The sequence below is a fragment of the Globicephala melas genome, chromosome 15 (genome assembly GCF_963455315.2).
Source record: "Globicephala melas chromosome 15, mGloMel1.2, whole genome shotgun sequence".
Taxonomy (NCBI): domain Eukaryota; kingdom Metazoa; phylum Chordata; class Mammalia; order Artiodactyla; family Delphinidae; genus Globicephala; species Globicephala melas.
Window position 1 is genome coordinate 37,658,772 of NC_083328.1, and position 26,882 is coordinate 37,685,653.

At 60.5% G+C, this 26,882-nt stretch overlaps 2 protein-coding genes across 7 annotated transcripts in view; both read right to left on the reverse strand.

Annotated features, from left to right (window-relative positions):
- RAB40C (RAB40C, member RAS oncogene family) overlaps positions 1 to 5,970 on the reverse strand; it is a 30,709-nt gene extending 24,739 nt beyond the window's left edge. The window contains exons 1-2 of one of the 4 annotated variants that reach the window (XM_030872313.2): positions 5,664 to 5,803; positions 4,685 to 4,903 (exon numbers count right to left, since the gene is read on the reverse strand). In XM_030872313.2, coding sequence (XP_030728173.1) covers positions 4,685 to 4,826 — 142 coding nt within the window. In that variant the 5' untranslated portion in view covers positions 4,827 to 4,903; positions 5,664 to 5,803. Of the gene's footprint in view, positions 1 to 4,684; positions 4,904 to 4,995; positions 5,099 to 5,486; positions 5,504 to 5,663 lie in introns of those variants that run through there. The other 3 variants (XM_060284300.1, XM_030872314.2, XM_030872312.2) reach the window with 3 other exon arrangements.
- A 471-nt stretch (positions 5,971 to 6,441) lies between these two features.
- PIGQ (phosphatidylinositol glycan anchor biosynthesis class Q) lies at positions 6,442 to 25,440 on the reverse strand. 3 transcript variants are annotated; one of them, XM_030872309.3, is made up of 11 exons: positions 25,294 to 25,440; positions 21,203 to 21,901; positions 19,259 to 19,390; positions 18,997 to 19,117; positions 17,357 to 17,483; positions 16,898 to 17,051; positions 16,653 to 16,764; positions 15,979 to 16,059; positions 15,315 to 15,429; positions 13,736 to 13,797; positions 6,442 to 6,712 (listed from the first exon to the last, which is right to left on the reverse strand). In XM_030872309.3, the coding sequence occupies exons 1-11, from the start codon at positions 25,428 to 25,430 to the stop codon at positions 6,656 to 6,658; spliced, it is 1,797 nt and encodes a 598-aa protein (XP_030728169.1). In that variant the 5' UTR covers positions 25,431 to 25,440; the 3' UTR covers positions 6,442 to 6,655. The 3 variants fall into 3 exon arrangements, with proteins under 3 accessions (XP_030728169.1, XP_030728168.1, XP_030728167.1); XM_030872308.3 differs by lacking the exon at positions 6,442 to 6,712 and adding an exon at positions 12,609 to 12,905 and having other exon boundaries at positions 18,997 to 19,045; XM_030872307.3 differs by lacking the exon at positions 6,442 to 6,712 and adding an exon at positions 12,609 to 12,905.
- Positions 25,441 to 26,882: the final 1,442 nt, after the last annotated feature.

Genomic DNA, 26,882 nt, shown 5'->3' on the forward strand with positions numbered 1-26,882 from the left:
ACAACCACTGCCCAGGAAGGTGCAGGCCGGCGACAGCTCAGCTTACTCCCTCAAGAACCGCTTCAGTCCCAGCGCATCTGCCCAACCCCAGGGACCACAGTGCTGCGCTCTGATTCACAGGACACACCGGGTGGCCTCCTGGGCTCACAAACATGTGTTTATCACCAGCCAAGACCTTTGCCCAGGGGTGACACTGACTCCCTCGCCCAGACCTGGCACCTGGCTGCCTGTGGAGAGCCGGTCCATGTCCAGGGCTCGGGCCGTCTCCACTCTGTTCTTCCTCTCTGGGGATGGGGGCTTCCTCTCTGTATGCTGGCCTCCTGACACCACACCCTCTGCACTCCTTGGCTAAACCTTGGTTAGACTCCTCCTCACTTTCCTTCCCTCCTCACGATTCTGGAAGCCTGTCTGCCAAGCAGCCCTCCTCCTGTGTGAACAGCTTCCCTCTTCTGCATTCTAGCCAAAGGGCCGTGAAGAGCCGAGGCTGCCTGATCACGCCCCACCGCCTCCATCAGCATCAGTTTACCCCGTTACCTCTGTTCCCCTATCCCTCCTCTACCTTCTGAAAGACATATGTCCACAGCCAACGAGGTCCTGGACATTCTGACCTCCGCAGAAGAAAATCGTGCAGCACTGTGGACACCGGAGTCTGTCCGTCACTATCAGACCCCAATCATGACCGGAAAACCTAGGTTACCACCTTACCCTCAGAGTTCAAGTTCACTTTATTCACTTTTATTTCCCAGCTCATTCCCAAAGGACTTAAACGGCCCACCTTCCCACACTAAGGGTGACCCCGCACACCCGGTTTTGGCGCTGACGGCCGCATCTCGGTCTCTGATGCCTGCACTCAGTCCCAACACCCTTCTCCCGAGTGCCCAGGGCAGTAAATCCAGGCCCACCCGCCATCTCTCCCTCCCTTCGCGCATTCCTTTTGCAGCTCGCTCCAAGCAAGGGTGCCGGACACTGAGACCTTCCCCACTTTCTCCAAGCGCCTGATGGACGACGCCCTGACTGATGTGGCCCCAGGCCCCACGACACCCTGTAAGCGGCGTGTCCCCACACTAGATGCTCCCCGCTCCCCGGCCTGGCTGCAACCCTGCCTCCTCCTCCTCCTCCCCCACCCAGGCCCAGACCAGGTAAGTGGCCAGCTCTTCACGGACCAGCCACCATGCACCTTGCCAATTCCAATTCAAAGAGAACAGGGGCCAAAAGTGCCCCAGGACCCTTCCCACCTGCTTCCCCACCCCCTCTTAGGATTTCCTTCCTGAAACACACTTCTACCTGGTTCATCATCCAAGCCACAAACACTCTTGCTGATGCAAACAATGATATCATGTGTGCACGACACAACACAGCAGCGTTGCTAGGACCACGCAACCCCTCGAGGGAGACCAGCTCTGCGCTGCCCGCGCCTGCCACTAAAGCCTTCGCTGTCCTCTGCTCAAACTTACGGCATGTGCTGAAAGCTGGGGAAAGTCTTTCTAAAACTGAAAATATTCTAGCTACACACTTAACTATTACCTGAAAATCTAGAAAAAGCCATGCCTATCCAAATTACAAATCAACGTAACTAGCATAATCCAAAGCAGGTACCAAAATCCATCCCTCAAAGCCTGCCATCCTCTTGGGTAGGGTAGGTTGGTCTTTACACCACATGTAGCATGTGAGTACCTCCCACAAAGGGGCAGAGTAGAGGAATCCCGCCAGGCGTGCAGATGGGTCTACGTGTGACCCTGGCTTCCAGAAACTTCTCTGGAAACTGGTGGTTTGCTGTCCTGGTTAGTGGCTGACCCTGGGCACTCTTGGGGCTCTGCTCTGCTGGCACACCCAGGAGAGAGGCAGGCAGAGCAGGAGCACTGCAGTGAAGTTAGAACAAATGGGCCTTGGTGACTGGTCCCAGGCCCCAGAGCAGAGGGAGGGGCCCCAGGACCTGGGACAGAAATGCCAGGAGGGCAAGAAAGTGCAGGGAGAAAAGAAAGAGCTCAGCTTGGGATGCACTGAGGACAGGAAGCGCTGGAGGGAAGGGTTGTGGTCATCAGAGAGAGGAGCCAGGCCCAGGCCCAGGGTGGAGGCGAGGGTAAGGGCCCAAGAGTGAGTGGTGAGAAGGGGTCACCCCCGCAACCACAGTGCCGGGGCTCCTGGCAGCCAGACTTTAACTGGGGGCGCTCAGCGACCAGCTGCCCAGCGCTGCCTGAGCCTCGGTTCTTCACCTATAAAATGGGAGGATACTGGTGTCTCATCCAGGGTGGTGGGGAGGAAAGGATGAGGAGTGCCTGGCACACATCACATTTGGGCCCACACCTCACCTCAGAATCTCGCACCTCCCAGAGGAAAGGCAAACCCAAAAAAACCACCCAGAAAAATGGGTGAGATCCAGACACCGGCACCCAGGCAAGCACAGAGAAAGAGAAGGGACTGGGAGGGGTTGTGTGGTGACCATCAGCACAGGGGTGCCACACCAAGCTGCTCCCTGCACCTCCCGTGTGCAGCTCTCAAGCTCGCACTGGGGACAAAGCAGTGGAGAAAACACCAGGCGTGCATAGTCCAGCACGAGAGCATCTGAAGATGCAGTTTCCCTTAGCTCTTCACTGAGGACAGAAACCAACTTACAGCCAGAGAAACACCTGGAACTGTCCAGGGACATGGTGACGCACTGGCACGCTGGGGCGCAGGCACACAGCATCGCTGGGTCCCAGAAACAGAAACAGCCAGCAGGCCCCACAGGTTCAGGGAAGACCTCCACACTGGCCATGCTTTGTGCACACCCGTCACAGTCATGCTGATCCTCCGGCCATCAGACCTCCTTCCTTCCTTCCTTCCCCCATGCCCTGGGCTCAAAGGAGGCGAGCTCCCACCAACACTGACCCCGAGAAGTGGACAGCGAGGATGGAGTTATGCCCACTCTCTAGCCTTCCAGGACGTGGGCACATCAACCACGAGGTGTTTTCCTGTAGGCCCCCAACCCTCCATGTGAAGACTCTTGGGAACCAGGGTACGGAGAATGGAATTGCCTTAACCGAGGCTGTTCACTGCCCTCGGTAGAGTGGGAAGGGCCCAAGCATGGCAGCAGAACACTTCCCGAGCTCCGGGGCGCACCCGGAATGCAGCCTCGGTGCCAACACTAGCCTGGCGCCCCAAGGGCCCACCAGCATGGAGCAGAGTCTGGCGCTGCGCTGGGGAGAAGCTGCTTCCAGAGCCTGGCCCTCCCTCCTGCCAGCTTCCACCATGCAGACTCCTGCTGCCCATGCTCTGAGCCTAACTAGTCAGCGGCCGGCCCTCAGGAGCCTTAGCAACGCCGCCGCCGCCACCGCTGCCAAGTTCTGACGCGGGTACAGACCCCTCCCCTCAGACCACTACTGGGTATTAAGAGAAAGGAAATCAGAGCTCCCCAGGGGAGCGAGCTGATGCCCTGACCGAAAGGACTGTCTAAGAGGGGGCTCTCCTCACCGGTCTGGCAGACGGCCGTCCCGCTGGCCCAGGTCACTGTGAGTCCCTCCGTCTCCACCACCTCAGGCAGGCCTCAGCCCTGCTTCGGTCAACGTGTCACAGGAAGTGCGGCAACACATCACCCCCTGACAGCGGGGACAGGAGACGGGTCCCCCTCTCCACCTGTGGCTGTGTGTCCCCAAGCACTCGCTGCACCCGGCTAGAGGACCCTCGGAAGCAGTGATCACGTCCTGGGAAACCGCTGCCGCCCTGACGGAGCCCAGGCCCTCACGCTCTGCCGGACACACACCGCCAGCTTCCTGGGCGCGGGGCTCTGGGAAGCAACAGCACCTCTGGGGAGGCAACTAAAGCGCCCACCATCTGCATCTGGAGGAACACCTGGCAGTGGCGGTGAAGGGGCTGGCTCAGCCCCGGAGACCTCCCGCTTTCCCTCCCGCCCCTAAAACGAACCCAGGGCCCTGCTTTCCTGGCCTTCGCTGGGGCTGGGAGCATGTGCTCGGGGAGGCGGCACAGCCCCCAGCAGGAAGGGTGCTCGGCCAGCCCAGGTAACCCCACGACCCTAACGAGTCCTAAAACGAAAGGGTGGGAAAGCAGCGCCCACACTCTCGGCCGCTACAGGCAAGCAGTTTAGCAAACAGTCGCCGCTCGCGGTGGTCAGGCGGGACCGACAACAGCCCAAGACACAAAGCCACAAAGGGTGTGCAGAATGAGGACGCCAAGAAGCAGAATTCGTCAGGAAAGACAGCCCAGCCAGGAGCACGAAGGTCCTCGGGGAGGGAGGGCCCGTGAGCCTGGGAGGGGCCGCAGGGCTGGGGTACCGGCCACAGGGCCGCACTGGTCCCTTCAACCGCGGAAGCTGAGGAGAGCTCAGGCAGGTGCCAGTGACGGGTATTTGCTGTGTATTTTGGCCACACGTCCAGAAATCTGAAGAGAACATTTAATCCCGTCAGGAACGGTTATCTTCCTCCAGCACAAGGCATTGATGCTCTGAGCCCTGAGCCAACGGCTTGCCTTTGAGTACACCCAGGTATGCACACCTGGTGCGGACCCGCGACCAAAGAAAAGCCCTTCTTCCTCTGGAGGCCCGCGGCCAAATCTCCGCCCCCAAAGACGCTGCGGGCCCCAGAGGGGTCGCTGCTCCCCCGGCCCCCGCCCGGCCCCGGCTCGAGACCAGGCGGACGGCAGGTCGCCGGGCGGTGCCAGGTGCGCGCAGCGGCCCGCCGGCCGGCCTTACCATTACTGTAGGCGTACGGGGACTCGGCCGCGCCGTCCTGCAGGCTCTCCAGGATCTCACCCTTGCCCACGTCGCTGTCGCCCACCAGCAGGAACTTGAGCAGGTAGTCGTAGCTCTTGACCGGGCTGCCCTGCGTCCCCATCGTCGCTCACGCGCGCGCAGGCCTCGCCCGCATGCCCACTGCGCCGCGGAGCCCGGCGGCGGAGGCCTCCGACCGACCTGCGGGCGCCGACGCGGGTAAGCGGGGCCGGCGGACGGCGAGGCCGCCCCGCCCGCACCTGTTCCACCGCCCCCGCCTGGACTCTTCTTACTCAGCCTCAGCGCCGCCGCCGCCGCCCCGCCGCTTCCCGCACAGCGCCGCGCAGACCCGCCGCTCCGCCCCGCCCCACGCGCCGCCATTGGCCGCCTGCCACCTCCTTTCCCGCGACCATTGGCCGTTGCCCACGTCCGTCAGCACCACTAGCGCCCCAGCCCCCTCCCCGCTACCCAGACTTCGCTGCGAGACCTCCGCTCGCCCCGCCCCGTCACCGCCCCGCCACCACACTGTTGCCATAGGTCACCCACTGCCCCCTTCCCGCGGCCATTGGCCCGTGCGCACGTCCATCAAACATGCCCCGCCCCCACCGCTTCCCACGCAGCTCAGCGAAGCCTCCGGTTGCCCCGTCCCATCGTCGCCCCGCCCCTCCTTCCAGCCGTCGCCATTGGCCCTTCGCCTCCCGCTTTCCAAGAAACAGTGGTCCGCCTCCACGTCCGTCACAGCACTACCGCCCCCGTCGCTTCCCGCAGAGCATCCCAGACTCACCAGCAACCCTGCCCACTGCCCCCGCAACTCCTCACGGCCCTCGCCCGCCCCCTCCCCTTCGCCATTGGCCACCGCTGCCGATCTTCCCAGAGCCACTGGACCGTCCGCACGTCGATCACAGCCCTTTAAGCCCGCCCTGCTCACCCCGAGCTTCCCGCTCCCTTCCGAGACGCTCACCAATCAGGAACTTGGAACTCCAGGTTGTTTGCATGCGCCCCCTTCCTTCCGCAGACGGAGCAGGATGGTGGCGGTCCCCGAGTTGAGGTGACGCGGCTGGGTCCAGCAATACTGAACCCCCTAGAAAGCTGTGGCCGCTGCTCCCACAGAGACCCCGGAGAGGACAGCGGGGCCCACCCAGAACAGCGCTCTCGGAAGCCGCTGTCCCGCGGCGGGGGCGCGGCGAGGGCGCGGCAGGGCGTGGCGGGATGAAGGCGGCCAATCGGCGCTCGGGGTGGCCGAGGAGGCGGGACTTCCGTTCCTGCATGGGGGGCGGGGCCGAGGGGCGGTGGGGTAAGGTGGGGGTGGACGCGGAGGGGGGGCGCAGGTGGCGGCGGGGTGACGCATGTGTGCTGGCGGGGGCGTAGGGTCCCCAGCTCGGCGGCTCTGCTCTGGCCCCTCGTCTGCCCCTCCCTTGGGCAAGACCTGCAGGTGACAGCGGGGCTCCGAAAGCCCAACGCTGCGGAACGTCGGGGTCAGTGGGCTGGTGGTCCTCCAGCTCCAGAGACGACGGCAGCACCGGCTCTGAGCCTCCTACCCGGGGAAGAATCGGGGTCAGGTCAAGTGGAGGACCCAGGAGGGCCCAGGAAGAGGGTCAGGGCGTGAGGCTCTGAGGCTTGACCAGGGGCACTCGAGGAGCAAGTGACTTTGGGGTTGTTTACAGAATGGGTGGGTTATGAAAAGCGTATGAAGTCGTGCGAAGATACAGTTTTACTCTGCAAGATGGAAAGTGAAGCAAAGTAATACTCTTTTCATATTAGATTGGCAATGTCGCATGTGGGCCAGGATGTGGGGAACAGCTCTCTGGGAGGTTGGTTGAACAGCCTAATAATTCCATATCTCACTGAGCCTGGAGAAATTCTCAGAAATTAGCTGAAAGAATTTCACTGTAGCGCTGTGGTGATGGTGAAAGTAGTGAAGCCATCTGGAGCCCCCGATAGGGTGCCATTAAATCAACCAGGTTCACGCAGCCCCTTCGATGAACAAGGTAAGATGCAGGCAATACTGACCTGAGAAGACAAGTAAGCAAATGATAGTACAGTATATTCAGTGTAACTTCAACGATTATGCTTTAAAAACTTAGTTCATTTCATTCTAGATTTACATATAGCAAAATGTAATGTATGCACAGGATAAAACCTGGAATGATGCTCACCAAATGGATAGCATAGTTTCCTTTGGGGTTGGAGGTGGAGAGTGATGTTCTCGTCATTGATAACATTTTCACGAGAACATATTCACATATGACATGTAATTGACAACTAGTAAGTCAAAAAGTTCAGCATAAAAGTACCATACAATGCAGCAATTCCTCTCCTAGAGGAATGAAAATATACACTTAAACAAAAACTTGTGCATGAATATTCACAGCAGCATTACTCACAATAGCCAAAAGGTGGAAACAACTCAAACATCCATCAACAAATCAATGGATAAACAAAATGTGGCCTATCCGCACAATGGATTTTCATCCATAAAAAGGAATAAAGTGCTGATACCTGCTACATTTCATTTATGTGAAACTTCCAGAATAGGCAAATCCACAGAAAGTAGATTAGTGGTTGCCAGCGCCTGGGGGAGGGGAAAATGGTGAGTAACTGCTTAGTGGTACCCTGTTTCCCTTTGGGGTGATGAAAATGTTCTAAAATTGGTGATGGTTATACTACTTGATAAAATTATTAAAAATCCTTGAATTGCACACTTGAAATGGGTGAATTTTATAATATGTAAAATATGCTTCAATGAAGCTGTTAAAAATAATAAATCAATCAAAAGGATACATTGTCCAAGCTGAGCCACTAGACTCAGCTGGACGAGGCACTGAGGGTGCATGCTAGGGAGAGGCCACGTGTGGGTTGGGGCTCCCTAAAAAGCAGATTTGTGCAGAGAGAACAAGCACATCATCATAGTGACCAGGCCCCGAGGGCTGCACCAAGGACAGCTGGGCTGGCACATCTGTCCAGCAGGCGAGAAACAGGGCAGCAAGAACTCCTCCCAAGGGATCACTGAGGCTGGGCTGTGTCTCCAGCAGCAGGTGGTCTTCATAGAGAGCAGACCCCTGCATGGGCAGGGCACAACACCGAGTGACCACCCCCCACAAGCTGCAGATAACCCTCATTGGGCAGTGAGCCATGTGGACTCTGCTGTTTCACTTTGGTGGGGTGCCCGGGGAGGCTTCCTGAGGAGCTGGTCCCTCTGTTGGGTGGGCAGCAAGCACCTGGGCCTTTCTCACCTCCCTTCAGGGAGAGGCTCTCCTGGTATCCTCCTGGCCCTCTGGGACATTCAAGAGCAGAGGCTGGCCAGGGATGGGCAAGGCCACCTGCTCATTCATAATCCACAGAGTGGCCAAACCCTGGATGATGGCTTACAGCAGACATGGCCCCCAGCGTGTACAGAAAGGGCACATGGGGCTTCCCTGGTGGCGCAGTGGTTGAGAATCTGCCTGCCAATGCAGGGGACACGGGTTCGAGTCCTGGTCTGGGAAGATCCCACATGCCGCGGAGCAACTAGGCCCGTGAGCCACAACTACTGAGCCTGGGCAATGAAGAGTGGCCCCCGCTTGCCGCAACTGGAGAAAGCCCTCGCACAGAAATGAAGACCCAACACAGCCAAAAATAAATAAATATATTTATTAAAAAAAAAAAAAAAAGAGAAAGGGCACATGCACCCACAGCACAGTGTTTACAGAAACGACAGCCAGTGGGCAGAGTCTTGTTAGCCTTCAGCTGGTGGGGGCGGGGAGCTGAGTCCCCACCACCTGCCACCCCCCAACCACGGCCAAGGCGGCCTCTTTGGCAGAGGTCACTACACCCAAGCTGGAGCCCGCCTCAGCCTGGCTTTGCCTACTCCCTGCTTTGAAGTCACTGAGGCCCCTCTCTGGGGCTGGAAGCCATGTGGGGCTGACATGTCCTCGGTTTCTGAGGCTGCCCAGAAGGGATGGGGGGTGAGAAACTATTATCATTCCACTTTGCAGAGAATTTAAACCAAAAGCACCCTTTGTACATCAGGACTTCCCCCGAAGGGGCTCCAGCAGCTGTAGGCCCCGCTGCCTGGTTCTCCATCACCAGGGACGAAGTGAGACCAGCTGGGTCCTTCCCAGCACAGCTTGTGCAGCAGGCGTGACCATCCCTAGAACCTGTCCACGGAGTCTGATCCTGGGAGCAAGACTCAGTAACCTTTCAGGTGCTTCCTGTCCTCCTGATTTACTGGTTTCCTGTGCTGCTCCGGTTCCCTCTGACCTCCGACTTCCCAACCTCAGAGCAGAAAGGCACCGCAGGAACCCACAGGGTCTGGGGCAGTGGGGCCCAGTCAAGGGAGGGATGGCTGGAGGGGTGCCATTCCCTGCTGTCCAGGAGGCCCTGTGGGTGGAGGAGCCGGCCTCCAACGTAGCTGCATGCCCTTCTGCAAGGATGCCCTGGGACCCACTAAGTGCCAGGCCTGGCCCAGGGGACCTTGGAGGAACCTCAGGCCAAGGACAAAGCAGCCCAGAACAGCCCTCCGATCGCAGGTCCTGGGTCAGCCCTGCGAGGCGCCCAGGTGTTGGTTGGTCGAGGGTAACTCTGAGTCCCTCTGGAGGCCCCAGAGGTGTCTGGTGAAGAGCCCTGACAGTCTCCCCTGCAGTTCCCACACCCACTGGCTCCGAGTGAGGATGGGGGCCAGGCCTCCAGACTCAGCCTCTGTCCAGGAGGGGACAAACAAGTGGTCTGGGGTGCCTCCTTCCCCCCACTCCAGGATACCCAAAGCTGTCCACTCAGAAGGGCCTGGGGACCACCCATTGGGGCAAACAGACCTTGGCCCTGGTGCCCTAGGAGCTCTCACACAAGTGTCAGTTACTTGACCCCCAGTCCAGGCCTGCTGCCAGGAGAGGCCCCACTCAAGTCCTACAGGCAGAGGGCATGGAAAGCTGTGTGTACCCAGCAAGAATCAATGGTGGACGCTGCCAGCTAGTGGGCCAGAGGGGGAGGAGGGACAGGACGGTCACGTGGTCGAAAATATCTCTGTACTAATCACTTGTTATGTAAAAGGGAGAGTAGCTTTGCAGAGAACCTGGTGGGTCAGGTTGACGTCACTGGTTTGGGCAGACACAGTGTTCCTCCCAAGGCAATGCCTGAGAAGGACACAGCGGCATTTACATGTTCACACTAAGAGCACAGGAACTGAATCTCAGAATCATCAGATGAACCCCACATAGGGACAGGCTACCAAGTGACTGGCTGGATCTTTGAGGACCCCAGTGCTGGGAAAGGCAGAGACGGGCTGTGGGGTGGCTGAGGGCAAAGGGTTCTTGAGACTGGCGCCCAGGAGCATGGGAAGCAAGGTGGCCCCACCCATGCTCCTTGCCGTGCCCTGGTTACACAGGTCAGTCCTTGGCTTTACAAGATATACACTGGGCATCTTAGGAGCACAATTGGGGCAACTGATGACCAGATGGTTTAGAAAAGTTAGAGCACGAGCACGAAAAAGCAGCTGTGGCAGAACATTAGCCCCAGGGAATTTGCTGAAGGTTGTGATGTGCTAGCTGTTTCTTTGAGTTGAAATCACATCAAAGTAAGTTTTCAAGGACAGGAGGGAGCTGGCGGGAGTGAACTACGTGGCTCAGACCGCTTGCTTCAGCAGCTCACCTCCCCTCTCTGAGCTTGTCTCCACACTGGAAGAGCACAGGGCCCTTCTCTGTGGGTGGCCGTGAGGACCTGTCTGGGAGGTGGTGGCCCCAGCTGAAAAGGGAATCATCCACTTTTCAGGGCAGCCTGAGGATCAGCCTCGGAGAAGTTGTAGGACAAGGCTCTGCCAGGTCAGCGTGGCAGGGGTGGTCAGAGCCCTGGGTTGAGGATGAGGGGCCACAGATGAAGGCTGTCCCTAGGCAAGGGCTGTACAGGTCCAGGGACGACACACAGGATAGGAGCAGCCTAGGACATGCAGGTGGCACGTCTTGGTGGCTGCTAGTGGCTGGAGTGACCACTGTTCCCTCAGCCAGCTCTGGTGCCAGGCCTGGGCTGGCCCTTGGGAGATGGGCAGGCAGCCCCACACCTGGCATGAGAGTGACAGCTGCCAGAAAAGGCCTGGAACACAGCCACCGCCGCCCAGCAGGCTGGGCGGAGCAGGGGAGAGAATTCAGCGGGAGGTGAGGCAGGCCCCATGGGCCATCTCTGTGTCTTGGCATCTAGTGACTGGGAAGGTGGCCCCAGAAATGCAGGTGATGGAGGCTCTTCTCAGCAGGCTCTGGGGTGTGGTCCTGCCCACCAGGAGCCATGTGGGGCCCTCTGCTGACCCTCAGTGGTGATGCAGGCCTGGCAGTTGCTGAGTGACCTCTTTGGGCTCCAACCCCCTTGCCTCCGTAGCCAGTACAGCAGGCACAGAGGAAGCCACCTGAGGGCCCCTGGAGGCTGCAGGTCAGGCAGAGTCCATCAGGGAGAGCCCCTTCCTGTGTGGAGTCCACAGGTTTCAGGTGGTGACAAATATATATATCAGAGCTCACCCCTGCTCCCAGAGAGGTCTGCACCCCTGCCCCCAGCCCTGCCCTGGGAGCTCCTCATGCCACGGCAAGGCCAAAACTGGAAAGCAAGTGGCCCTGGGTCCATCCATCCACACGAGGACATCTTCAAGAGGCCAGAGCCTACGTACACACACACCAGACCTGCAAAGAAGCCTGCTCTAGGGGACAGGGAGCCCAGTGCCCTGCAGCTTGGCAACAAACAGGAAACAGGCATGGTAATCATCTCAAGACAAAAAGTGGGGGCCAGCTGTCCCGCCACCCCAGGAGAAGGGGCGCCTCCCCAGACCCACTGCCCACGTGGTGATGGGAAGGCAGAGCGCACACTCCAAATATGTGGGAGGCTTTATTGTCCCAGCAGAAAAGACAGAGCCAGTACCCCTCCTGCCCGACCCTGGGCTGGTGGGGACTCCTCCAGGCCCCCTCCCACTGTGGCCCACAGCCAAGGAGCGTGGGTGGCAGAAGTGGACAGTCCCAAGTGCCTGGGATGGACAGAGAGCGCTGCCCTGCTGCCTACAGCATGAACATCTCCAACTCCACGATGACACACCGTATGTGACGCCAACCGCGTCTTGAGGCTTCCTCCCCCTGGGGATTCTGGGGCTCACACCCACACTCAGATTCTGCCTGTGGCCAGCAGGGAGATGCAGCCTGAGTGCTAGGACCCCTCCCTGGGGGCTGCAGGAGCATCTGCCCAGGAGAAGCCGGTGAGCGAGATGGAAGATTTGCAGGGGTACAGGGCAGGAACGGGGCAGCCGGGTGCGTGGGTCTTTGCTGACAGCTCCAGGCACCCCATGTGGCCTGGCTTCACACAGGGACACCCAAAGCCCTGAGGGCAGCTCCTCCTGCAGAGCAGTCTCTCCAGGAGCATCAACAAGTAAGCCCTATGTGAATCAGGGCATGAGGGGCGCTGCTGCCCAGGTTCCTGGAGCTGCTGGACTGCGCTGGGGTTCAGCAGTGGCTTGGATCCCCCAGACTGGCTGGCGGTGGCTCCACTGAGACAGCTGGAAGGCACTGGGGACCCAGGAGGGCATCCCCCAGAGAAGGAGATGCTTGGGGGCCAGAGTCTCAAGGACACTTGAGTGCACCCTGGGAAGGATCCCCTCCACCTCATGATAGGATGGGGCGCCAATGAGCAGCCAGAAAGACCTGCCAGCCCACCCCACTGGGAACGGGCATGGTGGGCAGAGGCAGGGCTCTGCACCCCCTCCTAGGGTCTGGGTATAGACTGGGGTGGGGGGCAGGACGGGGGTTCTGGATAGGCCTGGGGGGCCGGTGCGCACCAGGTTAACCGTGCCATCACAACAGGTCAGCAGGGGGTTCCCGAGGCAAATGTGCTGGTGCTGGAGCGTGGGCCGCTGGCCTGGCTGGCCGTTCCCGCATCCTCCTGCTCACTACTCCCACGACCTCAGAGACAGGAGGAGATGTGGCAGGCAGGGCCCCGGCAGGGCCTGCAGAGGCCCCAGGCAACCAGGGGCAGGAAGGCGAAGAGCAGGACCATGTGCTACCCTGACACCCTGGCAGGAGGTGGTGCTGGGCCGGCTGGTGGCCAGGGCCCCTCAGTCCTGCTTGTTCCCTCTCTGCCTCCAGGGGTAGATGAGCTCCCCGAAGAACAGCTTGCGGCACAGGGAACCCCAGGAGTGCTTGGGGTGGCAACCACAGGTGGGGAGGCGGTAGGTGTGCACCACGCGACTGTAGGGCAGGGGGTTTATCTGGAAGCACAAGGGCAGCGGTCAGCGGGACACAGCCCCCAACTCCCTGGGAGTCCAGCTCTCTAGGACCGGCAGGCCTGCGTGGGGGGTCCCTGGGCTGGACAACCATGGGGCAGGGCCAGCTCTGTGCCAGATGCGCTCTCACCTGGGGTACACGGGGGTCAGGGTGAGCGGCTTGGGAGGCAGGCTTGGGCCACGGTCAGGCGGGCTCCACTCTGGCCCGGCTGCAGGGCACCGACCCCTCCATTCCAGGACTCACTCAGCTCCCTGGAGCCTCCTCAAGTGGGACTCAGGACACTCCCGAGAAAACCACACAGGGCCCAGCTGCCTCAGCATCTGACTTCTCCCCTCAGGCCAACCGGACACCTGCATCCAGCAACACCGGCACCTGGCCTGCTCCCTCCCGCTAGACAGGCCCCAGACTGCTTAAGATAAAGGAGCTCAACAGAGTAGGCCTCAGGTGTGTCCTGAGGCCTTTGCCAAGTCTCTGCTATTCTGCCTGGAAGGAGAGGCCGGGGGCCCAGGGCAGGAGACAGGGATGCAGGCCCAGCAGGCAGGTGCCCTGGGTGGCTGAGGGTATCTGGCACAGCATACGGGACCCCATATATGGGCCCTGCTGGGGGAGGTTCCAGGCACAGAGGTTCATGGTGCCCAGAGGCCTTGGGGGTGGGCGAGTCTCCCCCGGGCCCCACCCCTCAGCTTTGCTGGGCCCTCCTGCCTGCACCTCACCCAGGCCTGTGAGGCCCACACCCAGGGCGGCACAGAACATGCCTCAGAACATGGGTGGCCTCATGGCGGGCAACAGCATGAGGGCTGTGTGGAGGCCTTACCTGCATCAGGAGGCGGAGGGGCCTGCCAGTCTCGTGCTCCAAGACTCGGAACTTCACCCCGGCTGTAAGGAGAGCAAGGTCCCCGTGAGGGAGGGTGGCCTTCCAGGGCTCCCAGGGCCCTGCAGGCCGCCCCCACCAGCGCTCCTGCTCCGAGCGGAATTCCGAGGGCTACAGGCTGCCCGGGCAGCAGCTCGCCTCTCCAGCCCGTCCTTCCCATCTGCCTCCTTGAGCTGCAGCCTGGCCCTCGTCAGGGCCTCCTGCAGAACTGCACTGAGAGACCAAAGCTGCGGGTCTAGCAGGCGGGGAAAAGCGGGCAGGTTGTGCTGCTTTCTGAGTAGGACAGGGGTTTTCCCAGAGTGGACGAGGCACTTGCTGGGTGGTGGGCACCCTGCTGGCATCTCAGTGCCTTCCAACTGCTGTGTGCACGGCTAACTCAGGGACCCACCACACTCTGGCCTGCAGTGTGGGCTCTCAAGCCTGGGGATTCCCAAGGCGGAAGGTCTTGAAAGGAGAAACAGGAGCTAATTATCAATTGATGAAGAGGCCCCAAGGCAAACTCGGTGGAGAGAAGAGGCGGCATCTGTGGCCTTTTATGTCAAGTTAAAAGGACTCTGCTCTAGCTGTGAGCTGAGGGCTGGGAGAGGAAGGTGCGGGGTCCAGGCTCTCCACCTGCCTGCTTCCAGGCGTGCTGAAGTGTGGGTGGGGGCTGGGGGACCAGGGAGCATGGGCAGCACTACACATGGGTCCCTGGCCTGGGCCACCTGGGGGTCTGTGGAGAACGTGGCTTGGAAAGAGGGTTTGAGGCCATCCAGCGGGCAGACTCAAGGCCCAAAGCCCAGGGAACATGCACATTCATGTCTTCTGACTCGGAACTGGCTGGGAGCAGCAGCCGTGAACTCTGGCGTGCGGCCGAGCTGCCATTTGCAAACTAGTCCAGGGGCTCCTGGGCATGCTGGTCAGCTCTGGGGCCGTGCCAGCAACTCCTCAAGTTTCCTGTTATGTTCAAAGCCCCTGAACCGGATGAGCCAACCCACAACTCAGTGACCAGTTGGGTCGGGCCTCCCTAGGCCTGCAGTGGGGACAGCCTCCTGTCAGGGGCATCTGGCCAACCCGTGGCTGGTGTCAGCATGCAAACAGGGGCATCACCTGCAGAGGGGATGACAGGAGCAGCTGAGCTGGTGCGTGTTGTCCCCGCAGGTGGTGGCCTGCTGGGGGCGGGGCGGGAGGCACGCCTGTCACACAGCTCTGGCCAGCCCGGCGTCCTCCACCCTGGCCGGTCCCCTCCAGGAGGAGAGGCACCAGCAGGCACACACAGCTCCACACAACCACACGAGACACGTCTTTTCTGAGCCACTTTCAGGCACCACCTACAGGACTACTGCAGACAGACCTCAGAGCAAACGTCCACACTCGTCACAGGGGAGGCTGAGGGCTGCCTATGTGGCCTCTGAACCTGAGGGCAGGGAGCCTCTCCCTCCAGCTCAGGCCCCGGGACCAGGTTCTTGTCCTCCCTGCCCGCCCCACACACGGCTGCATCCAGGGCCCGCAGGTGCGCCGCCTAGCCAGCATGCAGACCTACCTGCGAGCCTGTAGGGCCGGCAGAGCCGAAGGCCGAGTGAGTACAGTGGCAGGGAGTTGATGAGGTCCACAAGCAGATGGATCAGGCCCTGTACAGCGACCACCAGGAGCCGGAGCTGCATCACAGACAGTGCTTAGGGTCTCTGACCTGGGACTGTGGCCACAGCCACACTGCATGCCCCTGAGCAGAACAGCCTGACGGGTCCCAAGAGGAGGGCAGGGACCCCCGCCCTGAACCTGAGGCCTGAGCACAAGGAGGCAGGGAAGCCACAGGCTGGAGCGGTCTGCCCTGCTGCCAGGTCAGAGGAGGTGGTGCTCCAACCCAGGGAAACATGCCACTGGGCCCTCAGCCCAGCCACCCGGGGGCCACTCCCCTCCTGCTGTCTGTGCTCACCTCCCCCATAACACGGGAGACCCCTGCCCTCTGTGAACCCAGATGCGTGTCCCAGAGCAGTAGTGGGTGGTGTCCCCCGCGGGTGGGACCCCTGCCTGTTCCAGGGCCAGCACACACTGCCCAGAGTCCAGAACAGCCACACCCCATGTGGCCGGCAGGGATGGACGACCTGCCCACAGCTGCTAGCAGTCACCACTCCAAGCACTGTGGGCTAGGTCCACTGGCCAGGTGACACGCCCAGCACCCCCATGGTACACAGCACTTGGCTCACCAGGGTGAACACCAAGTAGTACAGGGCCGTGGTGGGCAGAAGGAAGACCAGGATGGTGAACAGCAAGGTCCCGATGAACAGCTACAGGGAGAAAGGATGCCAGCATCAGCGACAGCCCTGCCAGCACTGGGCACACCCGATACCCATCCCACTAAATCCGTCCTGTAATTGAGCAGAGATGGAACGCCTGCCAGCTTCCTGAGACCACTTGGGGAAGCCCACTCAGGACAGCTCTCTCCAGTACTGGGAGGGACACCTGCCTCCAGACCCGGTGACACATGGGGTGACAGGGGTTGGGGAGACCAGCTGACAGGGTATACAGCCCGTACACTAAAGACAGGAGGGTGGTGAAAATTAGGCAGCAAAAAACGTGCCCTGGAAGGCAGCACTCAGGGTCCCTGTGTCAGGTCTGAGCAAGCTAATGGGACTAGCCAGAGCCAAGCCCTGTGCAAGGTCACCTTAAGCACCTGCAGCCCCGCAGCCTCCTGAGAGCAGGGTCCATCCCCGCCTGGGCAAGGTTCGCCCTGTCTGAGGTCCTGCATACACCCTACCCCTTGCAGCTCCCCATACACCCCGGAGCCCTGCAAAACAGGAGTGAGGCTGCCCCTTGTGGTGCCTGAGCAGTTGCACCGGCCCATCGGAAGGGGCAGCTGGACTGGAGCTGGAGCCGGTACCTGGTCCAGGTCATAGGAGCAGGAGTCCACGCGCTGGCGCAGAACATTCCACTTCTTCCCTCGGAACAGGCGCCAGAGTGAGGACAGGCCATGGATCTTCAGGCAGTATAGCCTGCAGGACGTGGTACCATCAGAGCTGGGCTGGTGACCCCATGCCCACCCGGCCCCGGAAGCCTGTCTGTGGTGCCCAGGGCTCGGGGGGCTGCACTGGGTCAGCCCGCAGGAGTGGGGGGGTACACACCCACCTGGCGCCATAGACATAGAAGCAGTAGATGTGGAAGGTGAGGAGAGCTATGATGTCTGAGAGGATGGACAGGGCGACCGTCAGGCCCAGGCAGGCTGAGAGGCCCACATGCCACAGGATGCGCTCAATGAAGGGGGACATGAGGTGGATGTAGCCTGGTGGGATGGGGGTCAGCCTTGAGGGGGGAGCCCAGGGAGGTCCTGGTCCCCCCCAAGCCCACCATGAGGATGGCTGCCCCAAGCTTCTGGAAACTGTGAGTGGCCAGCACAGCATAGCAAGGCTCCACACATGGGATGCTGGGTCAACAGGAAGCAGAGACCAAGGGGACAGGGCCTGGCTGGGCCCCACTGCCCCCCCTCAGCCAGGGTCTATGTCCCCGGGGGCACGGGCTTCAGGAGCCAAAGTGCGGGTCAGTGGGGCTGGGTGAAACCCCGAGGCGGCCCGCCTGACTGGCACTCACTGATCCACAGGTGGATGTGGTACAGGAAGAAGCGGCCCAGCACCTGGTCCAGCGCCCGGTTCATCTTGAGCCCAGCGGGTGCGCCCATCAGCCACTGTAGCAGATGCTGGAGCTCCTCGGCCACGTGCTGCGAGGACACATGAGGGCCACACCGTCCATCAACTGGCCCCACCCCAGTTACCCATCTGGGTGACCCTGAGTGAGAGTGAGGGGGTCAAGCCCATCAGGGGCCCCCGTAGAAGGCGGGCAGGGAGGAGGTGGGTGCTGGAGGGTCCCGCAGAGGGAAGAACAATGTCAAGTGAGGACCAGAGATAGCACAGGGACCCTCACAAGCAAGCAGGGAGGCCAACTACTGTCCTGGCTGCCCCAGGAGGAAAGCTGTGCCAGCCCTGGGAGGCAGGCCTGCAGGACTCCTGGCCTCATCCCCAACACTGAGGCCACAGGACTGACATCCCTGCCCCAGAGTCTGCCACCTCCCTCCCACGTACCAATGCAGGCCTTTCCCAACCCTGGGTGAAGGCCTCTGCCGTGTCAGGAGCAGTGAGAAGGGGAACAGAATGTTCTTTATAAATAGACCTTATTTAATATTTAAAGGATAAGAGCTTGGCGTCAGGAAGAGGCTTTCATTTTTAAATTAAATATTTATATTTCTGAGCAATTTTGCAAAAGGGAGGCCTAGGATGAAGCTGGCCAAAAGGCAGAGCACCCTCCTGCCTCCTGGGCCAGGCTTCCCTGAGAAGCTATGGGACTCTTGGCCTGTAGGGGCTCCTGCCTGCAGGGTCCTGGCCTGGCCACAAGCAGGCCCAGTGCACACTTGTGCCTGGACGCTGATGACAGCAGGCAGCAGCTGAGTCCACAAGGACCTCGCAGCCAGGCCGCAGCGGCTCTACCACACCCAGGGCCAGGAGCCCCACAGAGGCTTGGGCAGAGGGGGAGGGGGGGTGGGGCACTGAGGGACCAGAGGGGCTGCCCTAGGCAAGAAGACAATCTCCCAATAGAAGTGACAGGGCCTCTGAAGGAGGCAAAGAAGATGAAGGCTCAGAGCCAGCACGGACAGACAGTGGGAGGATGACTGTGGAAGGGAGAGGAGGCTGGGGCGGTGCCCAGGCCCTGGGAACGGCGCACAGACTGTGCAGGGCAAGTTCAGGAGCACAGCCGATGAGCTGGTGCCTCTGGCTCTCAGCATGGGAGATGCAGAACTGGTGCAGGCATCAGGGTGGGAGGCTGAGCTCGACCACACAGACACCGGCACGCACACAAGGTCTCTGTGATGCTGACTGTGCAGAGCGCCCAGGCCAAAAGTGAGCCACCCCGAAGAACCAGGAGAGCAGAAATGGTCATGCACGGTGGGGAGGCAATGGGGATGCCATGACACTGAGCCTGGCAGGGAGGTGGCTCCCCCTAAAAGTCTCCAACACAAGGGGGCTCCAGACAGGCCACCTGCAGGAAGAGGCCAGGAGCTGGAGGGCCCAGGTCTACACAGCCCCACCTATTCTGTAAGACACAGCAGCTCCTAGGGGACTTGTCTGGGGTCAGGGGTGAGCTGCTCTGGCTGGCTGAGGGGGCTCTGCTGCCCCCAGGAAGGGTCCTGCCCCCCAACCCTGGGAAACAGGTGTTCAAGTACACCTCAACCAACTCACGTCAGCCACAGGGATGAGGGCATCAGCCAGCTGCCCGATGAGGTCCTTCCTGTGGAGCCAGGACAGCAACGTGAGGCCAAGGGCCACATCCAAGAGCACAGAGACAAGCATGTTGGCCTTCCTGGAAGGAGGGGTCCAACAGGAGCGAGTGGTGAGGGTGGCGTGGCCAGAAAGGGTCAGCTTGGGCAGGCCTGCTGTGGGGAAGGGGCTGGGCCCGTGGCGCGTCTGGCCACTGTGGAGGAGACCAGGGCAGGACCCGCACCTCATCAGCTGGGCGGGGTTCTTAGCCTTCCGGGTGCTGAAGATGAGTGTGAGCTGCTCCAGCCGGTGCCTGAGCTGCTCGCACGTGGAGAGTTTGCTCCAGATGAAGGACAGTGGCCACAGCTTGAACACCCTGCGGAGGAGGGGAGAAGGATGGACCTCCGGGTCTCTGGGGTTCTTCTGCCCACCAGGGAGGGAGGGCCGTCTCAGCCGTGGCCAATATCCCTCAACGTGCAGAGAGGAAGGGCCCTGGTCTCCCCAAATACCAGTAGCCACACTCCTGAACTCAGCGGGGCGGGGACACGGGGGGAGGACCCAGGTGGGCAGCCCAGCGGGGGTTGCGGTCACTCACAAACATCAACTGGGAACGCAAGGTGCTGACTCCAGGCACTGAAGCTGAGTGCCTGCCGGACGCGTGTCCGTGTCAAGGGTTTCAGCTGACCTGACTGCTCAACGAGAATTATCTCTCACGCAGCAAAGAAAGAACCAGACACTTCACAGACATGAAGGCATTGAGGGGAGATGTTCTCAAGCAAAGGTGGACAAAGCGTCCAATGGCAACTCAGAGCCTAGCTCCCACCCAGAGCCCCACTGCCGGCAGGAGGGACCTAAAGGGCTCGTGCAAAGTGCAGAGCCGCCAGATGATCACGCTCAGGCCCTCGGGAGGAAGGAGGTCTTGACCTTGAAGGTTTGAAGCTTCTGTCCTCAGCCAAGCCACTCTGACCCAATTCCAAGAGTGAAGTGTGGTCTGCACTGCACCCCCCATTCCAGTCCAGTGGAAGGCAGCCTCGCATGGGCTGCAGAGACCCCCATGCAGGGTCTCCCCGAGGTTCAGACCAGCCCTGGGCAGCACCTGCACCTGCCCTGGGCAGCAACAGCCATGCCCCACATGGACGTCACAGGGCTCCTGACCTCCGCCAACAGCCAGCACCTGCCTACCTAAGGGGCAGATCGGGATTCGGGGCACTCAAGCGGTTCATAACCTTTCTTGCTTTCTTTGAGAGCTGACAAAAGGAATTTCTCTTACCAAAGTTGCACCCAGGCCCAGACACACTTTCACACGATTCATTCCAAGGGGCTGTGAAGCTCTGAAACCCACCGCTCAGGACAGGATACCCAGCAGCCCCCACAGCCCAAGGTGGTGTGCACACGTAGCTGCTGGGGTCTCTCTGCAGGGACAGGCCCGAGCACTCCCAGAGCCCCTGGTGAGCCGGCGAGGCCAGTCCCCAAACCTGACAGTCGAAACCCTGGACCTCAGGATGCAGCACAGTTGTCCCATACCAGGTGGTGCCACCAGGGAGGTGGCTTCTCATAGAGAGAGGGTCCTGTGGCTAACTCGCCAGAACACCCACGTGCTGCCCCAGCATCCTCAGGGCCCCCAGGGGCTTTTACAAATCCCTTGACCAGGCCCGCAGCCAGGAGTGTTCCGGTAATTCTAGAGAGCGGCCCAGGCTGGGGACCACGCCCCCAGCCCCACAGACAGCAAGTGGATGCTGTCCCACAGCCTCCCAGGGCTGCCTCTCCTGCGAGGTCGGGGCCAGGGAAGCAGGTGGGCCTGTGGGTCTGCAGGACAAGCAACTTGCCAGCAAGGCAAACAGTGGCCGCTGCGCGGCAACAACCCGGTCTGTTCATCATCTAATTCTCCTTTCAGGGACCTGAGCTGTCTGAGGGTCACCATGTATCCCTACTCAGTGTGTCCCACGCAACCACAGGGGCTTCCAGGAAGCCTAGCTTTGCCACAGGAGCGAGGGACACCAGAACAGAAACCACCACTAGGGTATCCTCTGAGCTACAGTGCGGAGGGAGCGTGGGATGAGAGCAGGGGTGCAGGGGGCAGCGGTAAGCTTCAGAAGGGCCATCTGGGCCTCCATGATCCCTGCACACCAAGGGGTGGGCCTAGGCCTCAGGGGCCCAACTCTCCCTTGCCTGGCCAAGGGGCACCTACCGACAGGAGCTGGCAGCTGAGATGAGAGACAGCAGGCAGGCCAGAAACAGGCAGACGGGCCCTGCTGCCCACTTGGCCAGCTCCACGAGGATGCTAGCCTCCATGCCCTCCGACTGCCAGTGGCTCAGCCGCACGGGGCCCTCATCGAACCGGTCACTTTGGAAGAGTGCCTCGCTACGCGCCACTGTGTCAAAGACAGCAGCCAGGCCCCCCGCGCTGGCTGTGGTGTCCCCAGCCTGGGGGTCGGGCAGGGCCGTGGGCGGGTGCAGTTGGGACAGCAGCACCTTGCGCTGGTCGTAGAAAATAAGCATGACCTGGTCCTCGCCGGAGGCGGCAGGGGAGGCGGGCCCCCGCCAGTGGGTGGCCTTGCAGCTCCAGGACTTGCTGCCTCTCTCCCGGCATAGCTGGAACCAGGGCTTGTGGGAGAAGATGGCGCCCAGGCCCTCCAGGAAGTGGCCCAGGCTCTCCTCCAGCTCTTGCCGGCGGTGGCACCAGGTGCCCAGCACAGTCACGCCCACCTGACTGGCCTGCTGCACCTGGGCCAGGAGCTCTTTGACCTGGACGGGGATGAAGGGGAAGTGCACCACAGCCAGGACCACGGCACTGCTCTGCTCCGGGACCCACCGTCCAACCAGGAGGCCGCTGTCCGCCGAGGCACAGCACGTGGGGAAGAAGGCCTTGAGCACCATGCCGGGGCCTCTGGAAGAGAGGAGGGGCTCAGCTCAGAGCTGCTGCCGGTGCCACTGTGCCCCGAGGACCCGGGGTGGCTGGCAGTGCCAGGGCTGCAGGTCCTGGCCAACAGGTGGCCCTGACAGACACATCCACGTGGCCACTGGGCCCATAGGTGGGGGCAACCAGCTTTGGGTCTGGTCACGAGGCTGGCAGGGGGGCCCAGCTGTCCATCTCTGCCCCTGGCTGCTGTGAGTACAGGCCCAGGCCACTCCCATTCCTACCCTGAGGCAGGGCAACGCTTCCCCACTCCAGACACAGGCAGGCTGATACAGGTGAGGTCACGTGACCTGCTCAGCACCACTCACAGGCTGTGCCGGGGTGAGCACAAGGGTTTAATTTTTGTTTTTAGGGAACTGATTAGTTTCTGATGTGTAGCACATGGAAAAATCTACAATCTCATTAACAATTAAAGTAATTTAAATTAAAAATCTAACAAACCGTGATTTACTTACTAAGCTAGCAAGAATAAAGATGAACATTTAAACAAATTGCCGCTGAGCTGAGGGAAATCAGATGCGTCCACACCGCTGGCAGCTGTGGGCATTGGTACAGGTGCACCAGAAGATGCCTGGGGACATGCCTGGTGCCAAAGCCCACCTCCCTTCCCAGTGAGCCCCCTGGGGGAGCCTTGGTGCTCAGGGAACAGGTTCAGCTCCATGGGGCTTCTGCATCTATCCCAACCCTCCAGCCTGCGGCTGTGCCCATCCTTCCCTGGGAGCCCCATCCTCTTGTCACAGCTGAGCACCTCCTTCAGGACTACCTATTCCCGCAACCAGGCAGTGTTCTAGAAATGGGGGTGGGAGAAGTTCTTCAGCCCTGGAGAATGGCTGAGGGGACACCAGCCTTCCCAGGACCTCTGAGCAGCAATAACATCCCCAAGCAGCTGCAATTCCTGAATCCTGTGGGACTGTGAGCCCTGCCTTGCACAGGAGTCAGCTCACTGCGGATGTGGATTCTCAGTAAGCAACTCATTTCCCACCTGAGCCCTCCTAGACAGGGCCTGACGGGCAGGAGGTTCACCTTGGTGAGGGTTCACCTTGGAGCTCGCCCTTTCCTAGACACTAACGACCCCACTGTGTCAGCACAAAGGGCAGAGAAGCTGCCCTGAGCTAAGACCCCCAAGTTGGAGATACACCTGAGGGAGGGACACAGGCCTCAGACTGAGCCTGGTCCTCCAGGCCCCAGTGCTCAACAGGCCCTTGGAGAGAGGGGGAGAGAGAGGGACACACATGTTGGGGAGGTGCGACATTGAGGGAGCCCTTTCCTGAGGATCAGGGGGGCTGTGGGAGGAGCCTCAAATGCCCAGGGCTTAAGAGGCAACTGGTAGGACTTCCATGGTGGCACAGTGGTTAAGAATCCGTCTGCCAATGCAGGGGACACGGGTTCGAGCCCTGGTCTGGGAAGATCCCACATGCCGCGGAGCAACCAGGCCCGTGTGTCACAACTACTGAAGCCTGCGCGCCTAGAGCCCATGCTCTGCAACAAGAGACGCCACTGCAGTGAGAAGCCCACACACCACAATGAAGAGCAGCCCCCACTCGCTGCAACTAGAGAAAGTCCACCCACAGCAACGAAGACCCAACGTAGCCAAAAAATAAATAAATTAAAAAAAAAAAAAAAGGCAACTTGGTGAAGCCGCTTTCCTCCCCTGCAGTCCAGAGTGGGGCTGGAGGGGCGAGGCTTCTCCCACCTGTGGGTTTTGACTGAAAAGCATCCCTCTGAGTCCAGCAGCAGCTGGACTCCCAAATACCCCTCCCCCCCAGAGACCAGAGAGGGCAGGCAACATGGGTGTCAGCAGGGGAAAGCCTGGAGCCCAAAGGCAGCCCCGGGGCTAAGTTCCTGTGGCCATCAGCAAGGGCATCAAGGACCACCTTGTCTTCCTGACACTTCTGCACGGGCATCGTGAGAGACACAGAGCAATTCTGCCTGTGAGGATCCCAGTACATCTCGCTTGGTGACCACCATAGGGGACCAGCCATCATGGTCCAAGCCTCTCAGCACCAGCCTGTCGGGACCCACCAGCTCAGCCAAATGGCACAATCACACCCTGCTCAGGGACTTCTTTCACAGGAGCTAAGGAAAACTGCCCAGAGCTACTGTCAGAAAATAAACACAACTGGCCTAACACTGAGCAGATGCTCTGGGCGAAGCTGGTTACACGGTGGGTTCACTTTCAGAAAATTCACTGAGCTGTACACATACGATCTGTGCACTTTCTTTGTGTGTTTTATGCTTCATCTACAAAGTTTACCTTGAAAAAAAAAAGCTCCTCATGTCTGGGGAAGAGCGGAGGGCAGAGGTTGGTGTTCCCATCTATGGGGTAGTGAGAGAGAACTCTTAAATCACGGGGTAAGTTCCCATCCCCACCACCACCTCAGCCTCTGGGAGTGACCAACACAAAGAAGTCTGCTCAGATCAGACAGCCAGGAAAAGATGAAAGAGGAGGCAATCGATAGCAGAGGTGCAGATGGGAGAAAGCGGGGCAGTAACACGCAGCCGTGTGCATCTTTAAAGACTGTGATAAAAACAAGGGCACAGGCCTGGGAAAGCTGCCTCTGTTATGAATGACACCTGGTTCCCTGTGACCCAGCCCATTCCAGATCAGTCAGGGCATGCAGTCACTAGAACGACCCTCCCCGCATAACCTGAACTCAACCATCTACCTTGTGAAGTGGACATCCTGTCATCCTCCACAAGACCTGATTCAGAGCAAAAGCCCAGTTATGACTGGCCAGGGACATCTAAATGGCTAAAACCATCCTCTGCGGAGCCTCCTGGTCACTGCTCCTCAGTAGCTCACAAGAATTCATTGTTACTCCATGTGTTTGTGTTTAAAAAACAACAGGCATTCAGTAAAGAATGCTCTTCCCCACAGGCTCTGGTTTTTGCCCTGTACTGCAGTCAGGAACAACTGTAAAGCTCTGACAGCCAGTTCCATTGACCATGAATGCCCTTCCAAAGGGTCCACAGAGGGACCCGGGTTGGGGGCGGGCCAGAGGGAACCGGCCGGCCGCCCTTCACCCCACAGGGCGGGGGTCCAGACTCCCCGCCAGGGCATCCACGCGGCCCGTGGGGCTGGGAGGGCGGGCTCCTGCAGGGGCTGGCGGGTCCTCACTGCCCTCCCAAGTCTCAGGCCCACCCTGGCCGGCGGCCGGCGGCGTCCCCATTTTACAGATGAGGAAATAGAGGCTCCGAGAGGCAAAAGGCCTGCGCCGCCTCCGGGAGGAGGCTCCGGAGACCCTCGGGCTCCCGGCCCTGCTTCCGCGGCCGCCGCGGCAAGAGTCGGGGCCCACAGCCCGGCGGGGTCGGCTCCCCAAGGTCGCGCCGCAAGGACGCCGGCCCGCCCCCCGATTGCTCACCGGCTGCTCCCCGGGTCCGCGCCCTCAGCTGGCGGGGTCGGGGTGGGGTTGGGGACCGCGTCGGGCGGGCCCGGGCGGTCAACAGCACTCGCCGCCCCCAGCCCCGCCTCGGCGGCGCCGCGGGACACGAGCCCCATTTCCGTCCGCTCCCGGCGTTGCCGCGCGACGGTCCGGCCCCAAAGGCACCCGGGCTGCCCTCCGGCCCTCGCCCGAGCGTTCCGTGCACTCAACGTTCCGGTCGCCAGAGCCGGTGGCCTGTGCGCGCAGCGCCCTTGTCTCTACCGCGTCCTTGTCCTCCCCATGCCCTGTGCACAACGTCCTTGTCCCCCATGTCCTTGTCCCCCTCGCAGCATCTTTGTTCCCCCTCCAGTCTACCCACAGTGTCCCCAACACCCCTGCCTTCCAGTTCCCCACCTTCCCACAGCCACCAAACCTCCCCCATGCCTGGTTTCTTCATCTGAGGGATCCAGTAGACCTGACATTTGAGGGTTCCAGACTTCATCTTGTCTCCACCATCCCAGGGTGAAAGGATCCCCAGGCCCTGGATAGGGTCCCAGAAAAAGCTGCCACCCCAGCCCCAGACTGGCCCCTTTGCACCCTAGTCCCTGTAGAGGCCAAGTGAGCTACGAAGGTTGGAGGGCCAGCCCAGGGTCTGAAGCCATCTGATCTGATGGTCAGGAGGCGTCCCTGGCCCCTCCTGTTCCAGGGGACAATACCCCTAGCACCAGCAGCAACTACTAAAGTTTACAGAGCACCTGCCCCACACACTTCCTTACACTGACCCACTTAATACTGCCCCACCTTTGCAGGGGCTGGGACATATGGAGGGGACCTTGTCAGGCAATGGCCTAAACCACAGACCCCTGAGACCATCCCCTCACCAGCCCCCAGGGGCAGGACTAGGCACTGGCCCTTTCCCCTGAAGACCACCCACTGGAACTAGGAGCCTGGCTGGGCTCCTGACTCAGAGTAATCCCACACACCCCCTACCCCTTCCGGCCTCATTTTCCTGCTATTTTTAAGCAGCAGGAGTCTGTCCTCACAGGAAGGCTCTTCTGCACTTGACCACTGCCCGGAACTCTCCCAGCAACCCCACCCATGAGCTTGGAGCTGTTTGATCCTCATTTGCAGTGGAGAAAATGAAGGCTCAGACAGTGTCACATGGGAGAAGTGGACCAGGAGCATGGAGGCTTCCAACCCAGCCATGTGTCACTCCAGGGCACCTCTGGGGGGGGCCCCTCCTCTGCTCCCCCCTTACCTCAGCTGGGCCCAGAGAAGCTTCAGGAGGCTTGGCACCTGGGGCACCTCTGAAAATGGTGGACAGTGCAGGGCCGCGCCCCTGCCCAGGCTGCCCAGCCCAGCCCAGCCCGGCCCTGCCCGCCCAGCCACACCCTCCCTGCCTGCCTCTGTCTGATTAGGAGGCTGGGGCTGCGGCACCTGGTGGGAGATCCTGCCTGGGTAAGTGCTGGTAGCTGGCCCAACATGCTGAAGATCTCCAGGCTTCAGCTGCCAGCCCCAAAGCGCAGGCCTCTTGGGCCTTGGAGGCTGGGAGGCAGCTGATCCAGGCTGTGGACCAAGTCTGAATCCTC

What these genes read in the sequence shown, in the direction of transcription:
- PIGQ (XM_030872307.3), bottom strand. Translation starts at nt 25,430, where the DNA reads ATGGGGCTCGTGTCCCGCGGCGCCGCCGAGGCGGGGCTGGGGGCGGCG. An exon ending in TCAGCTGCCAGCTCCTGTCG is followed by an intron (nt 19,391 to 21,202) that starts GTAGGTGCCCCT and finishes CCTCCTCCGCAG; the next exon opens with GGTGTTCAAGCTGTGGCCAC. An exon ending in ACTACTTGGTGTTCACCCTG is followed by an intron (nt 15,430 to 15,978) that starts GTGAGCCAAGTG and finishes TCTGTGATGCAG; the next exon opens with CTCCGGCTCCTGGTGGTCGC.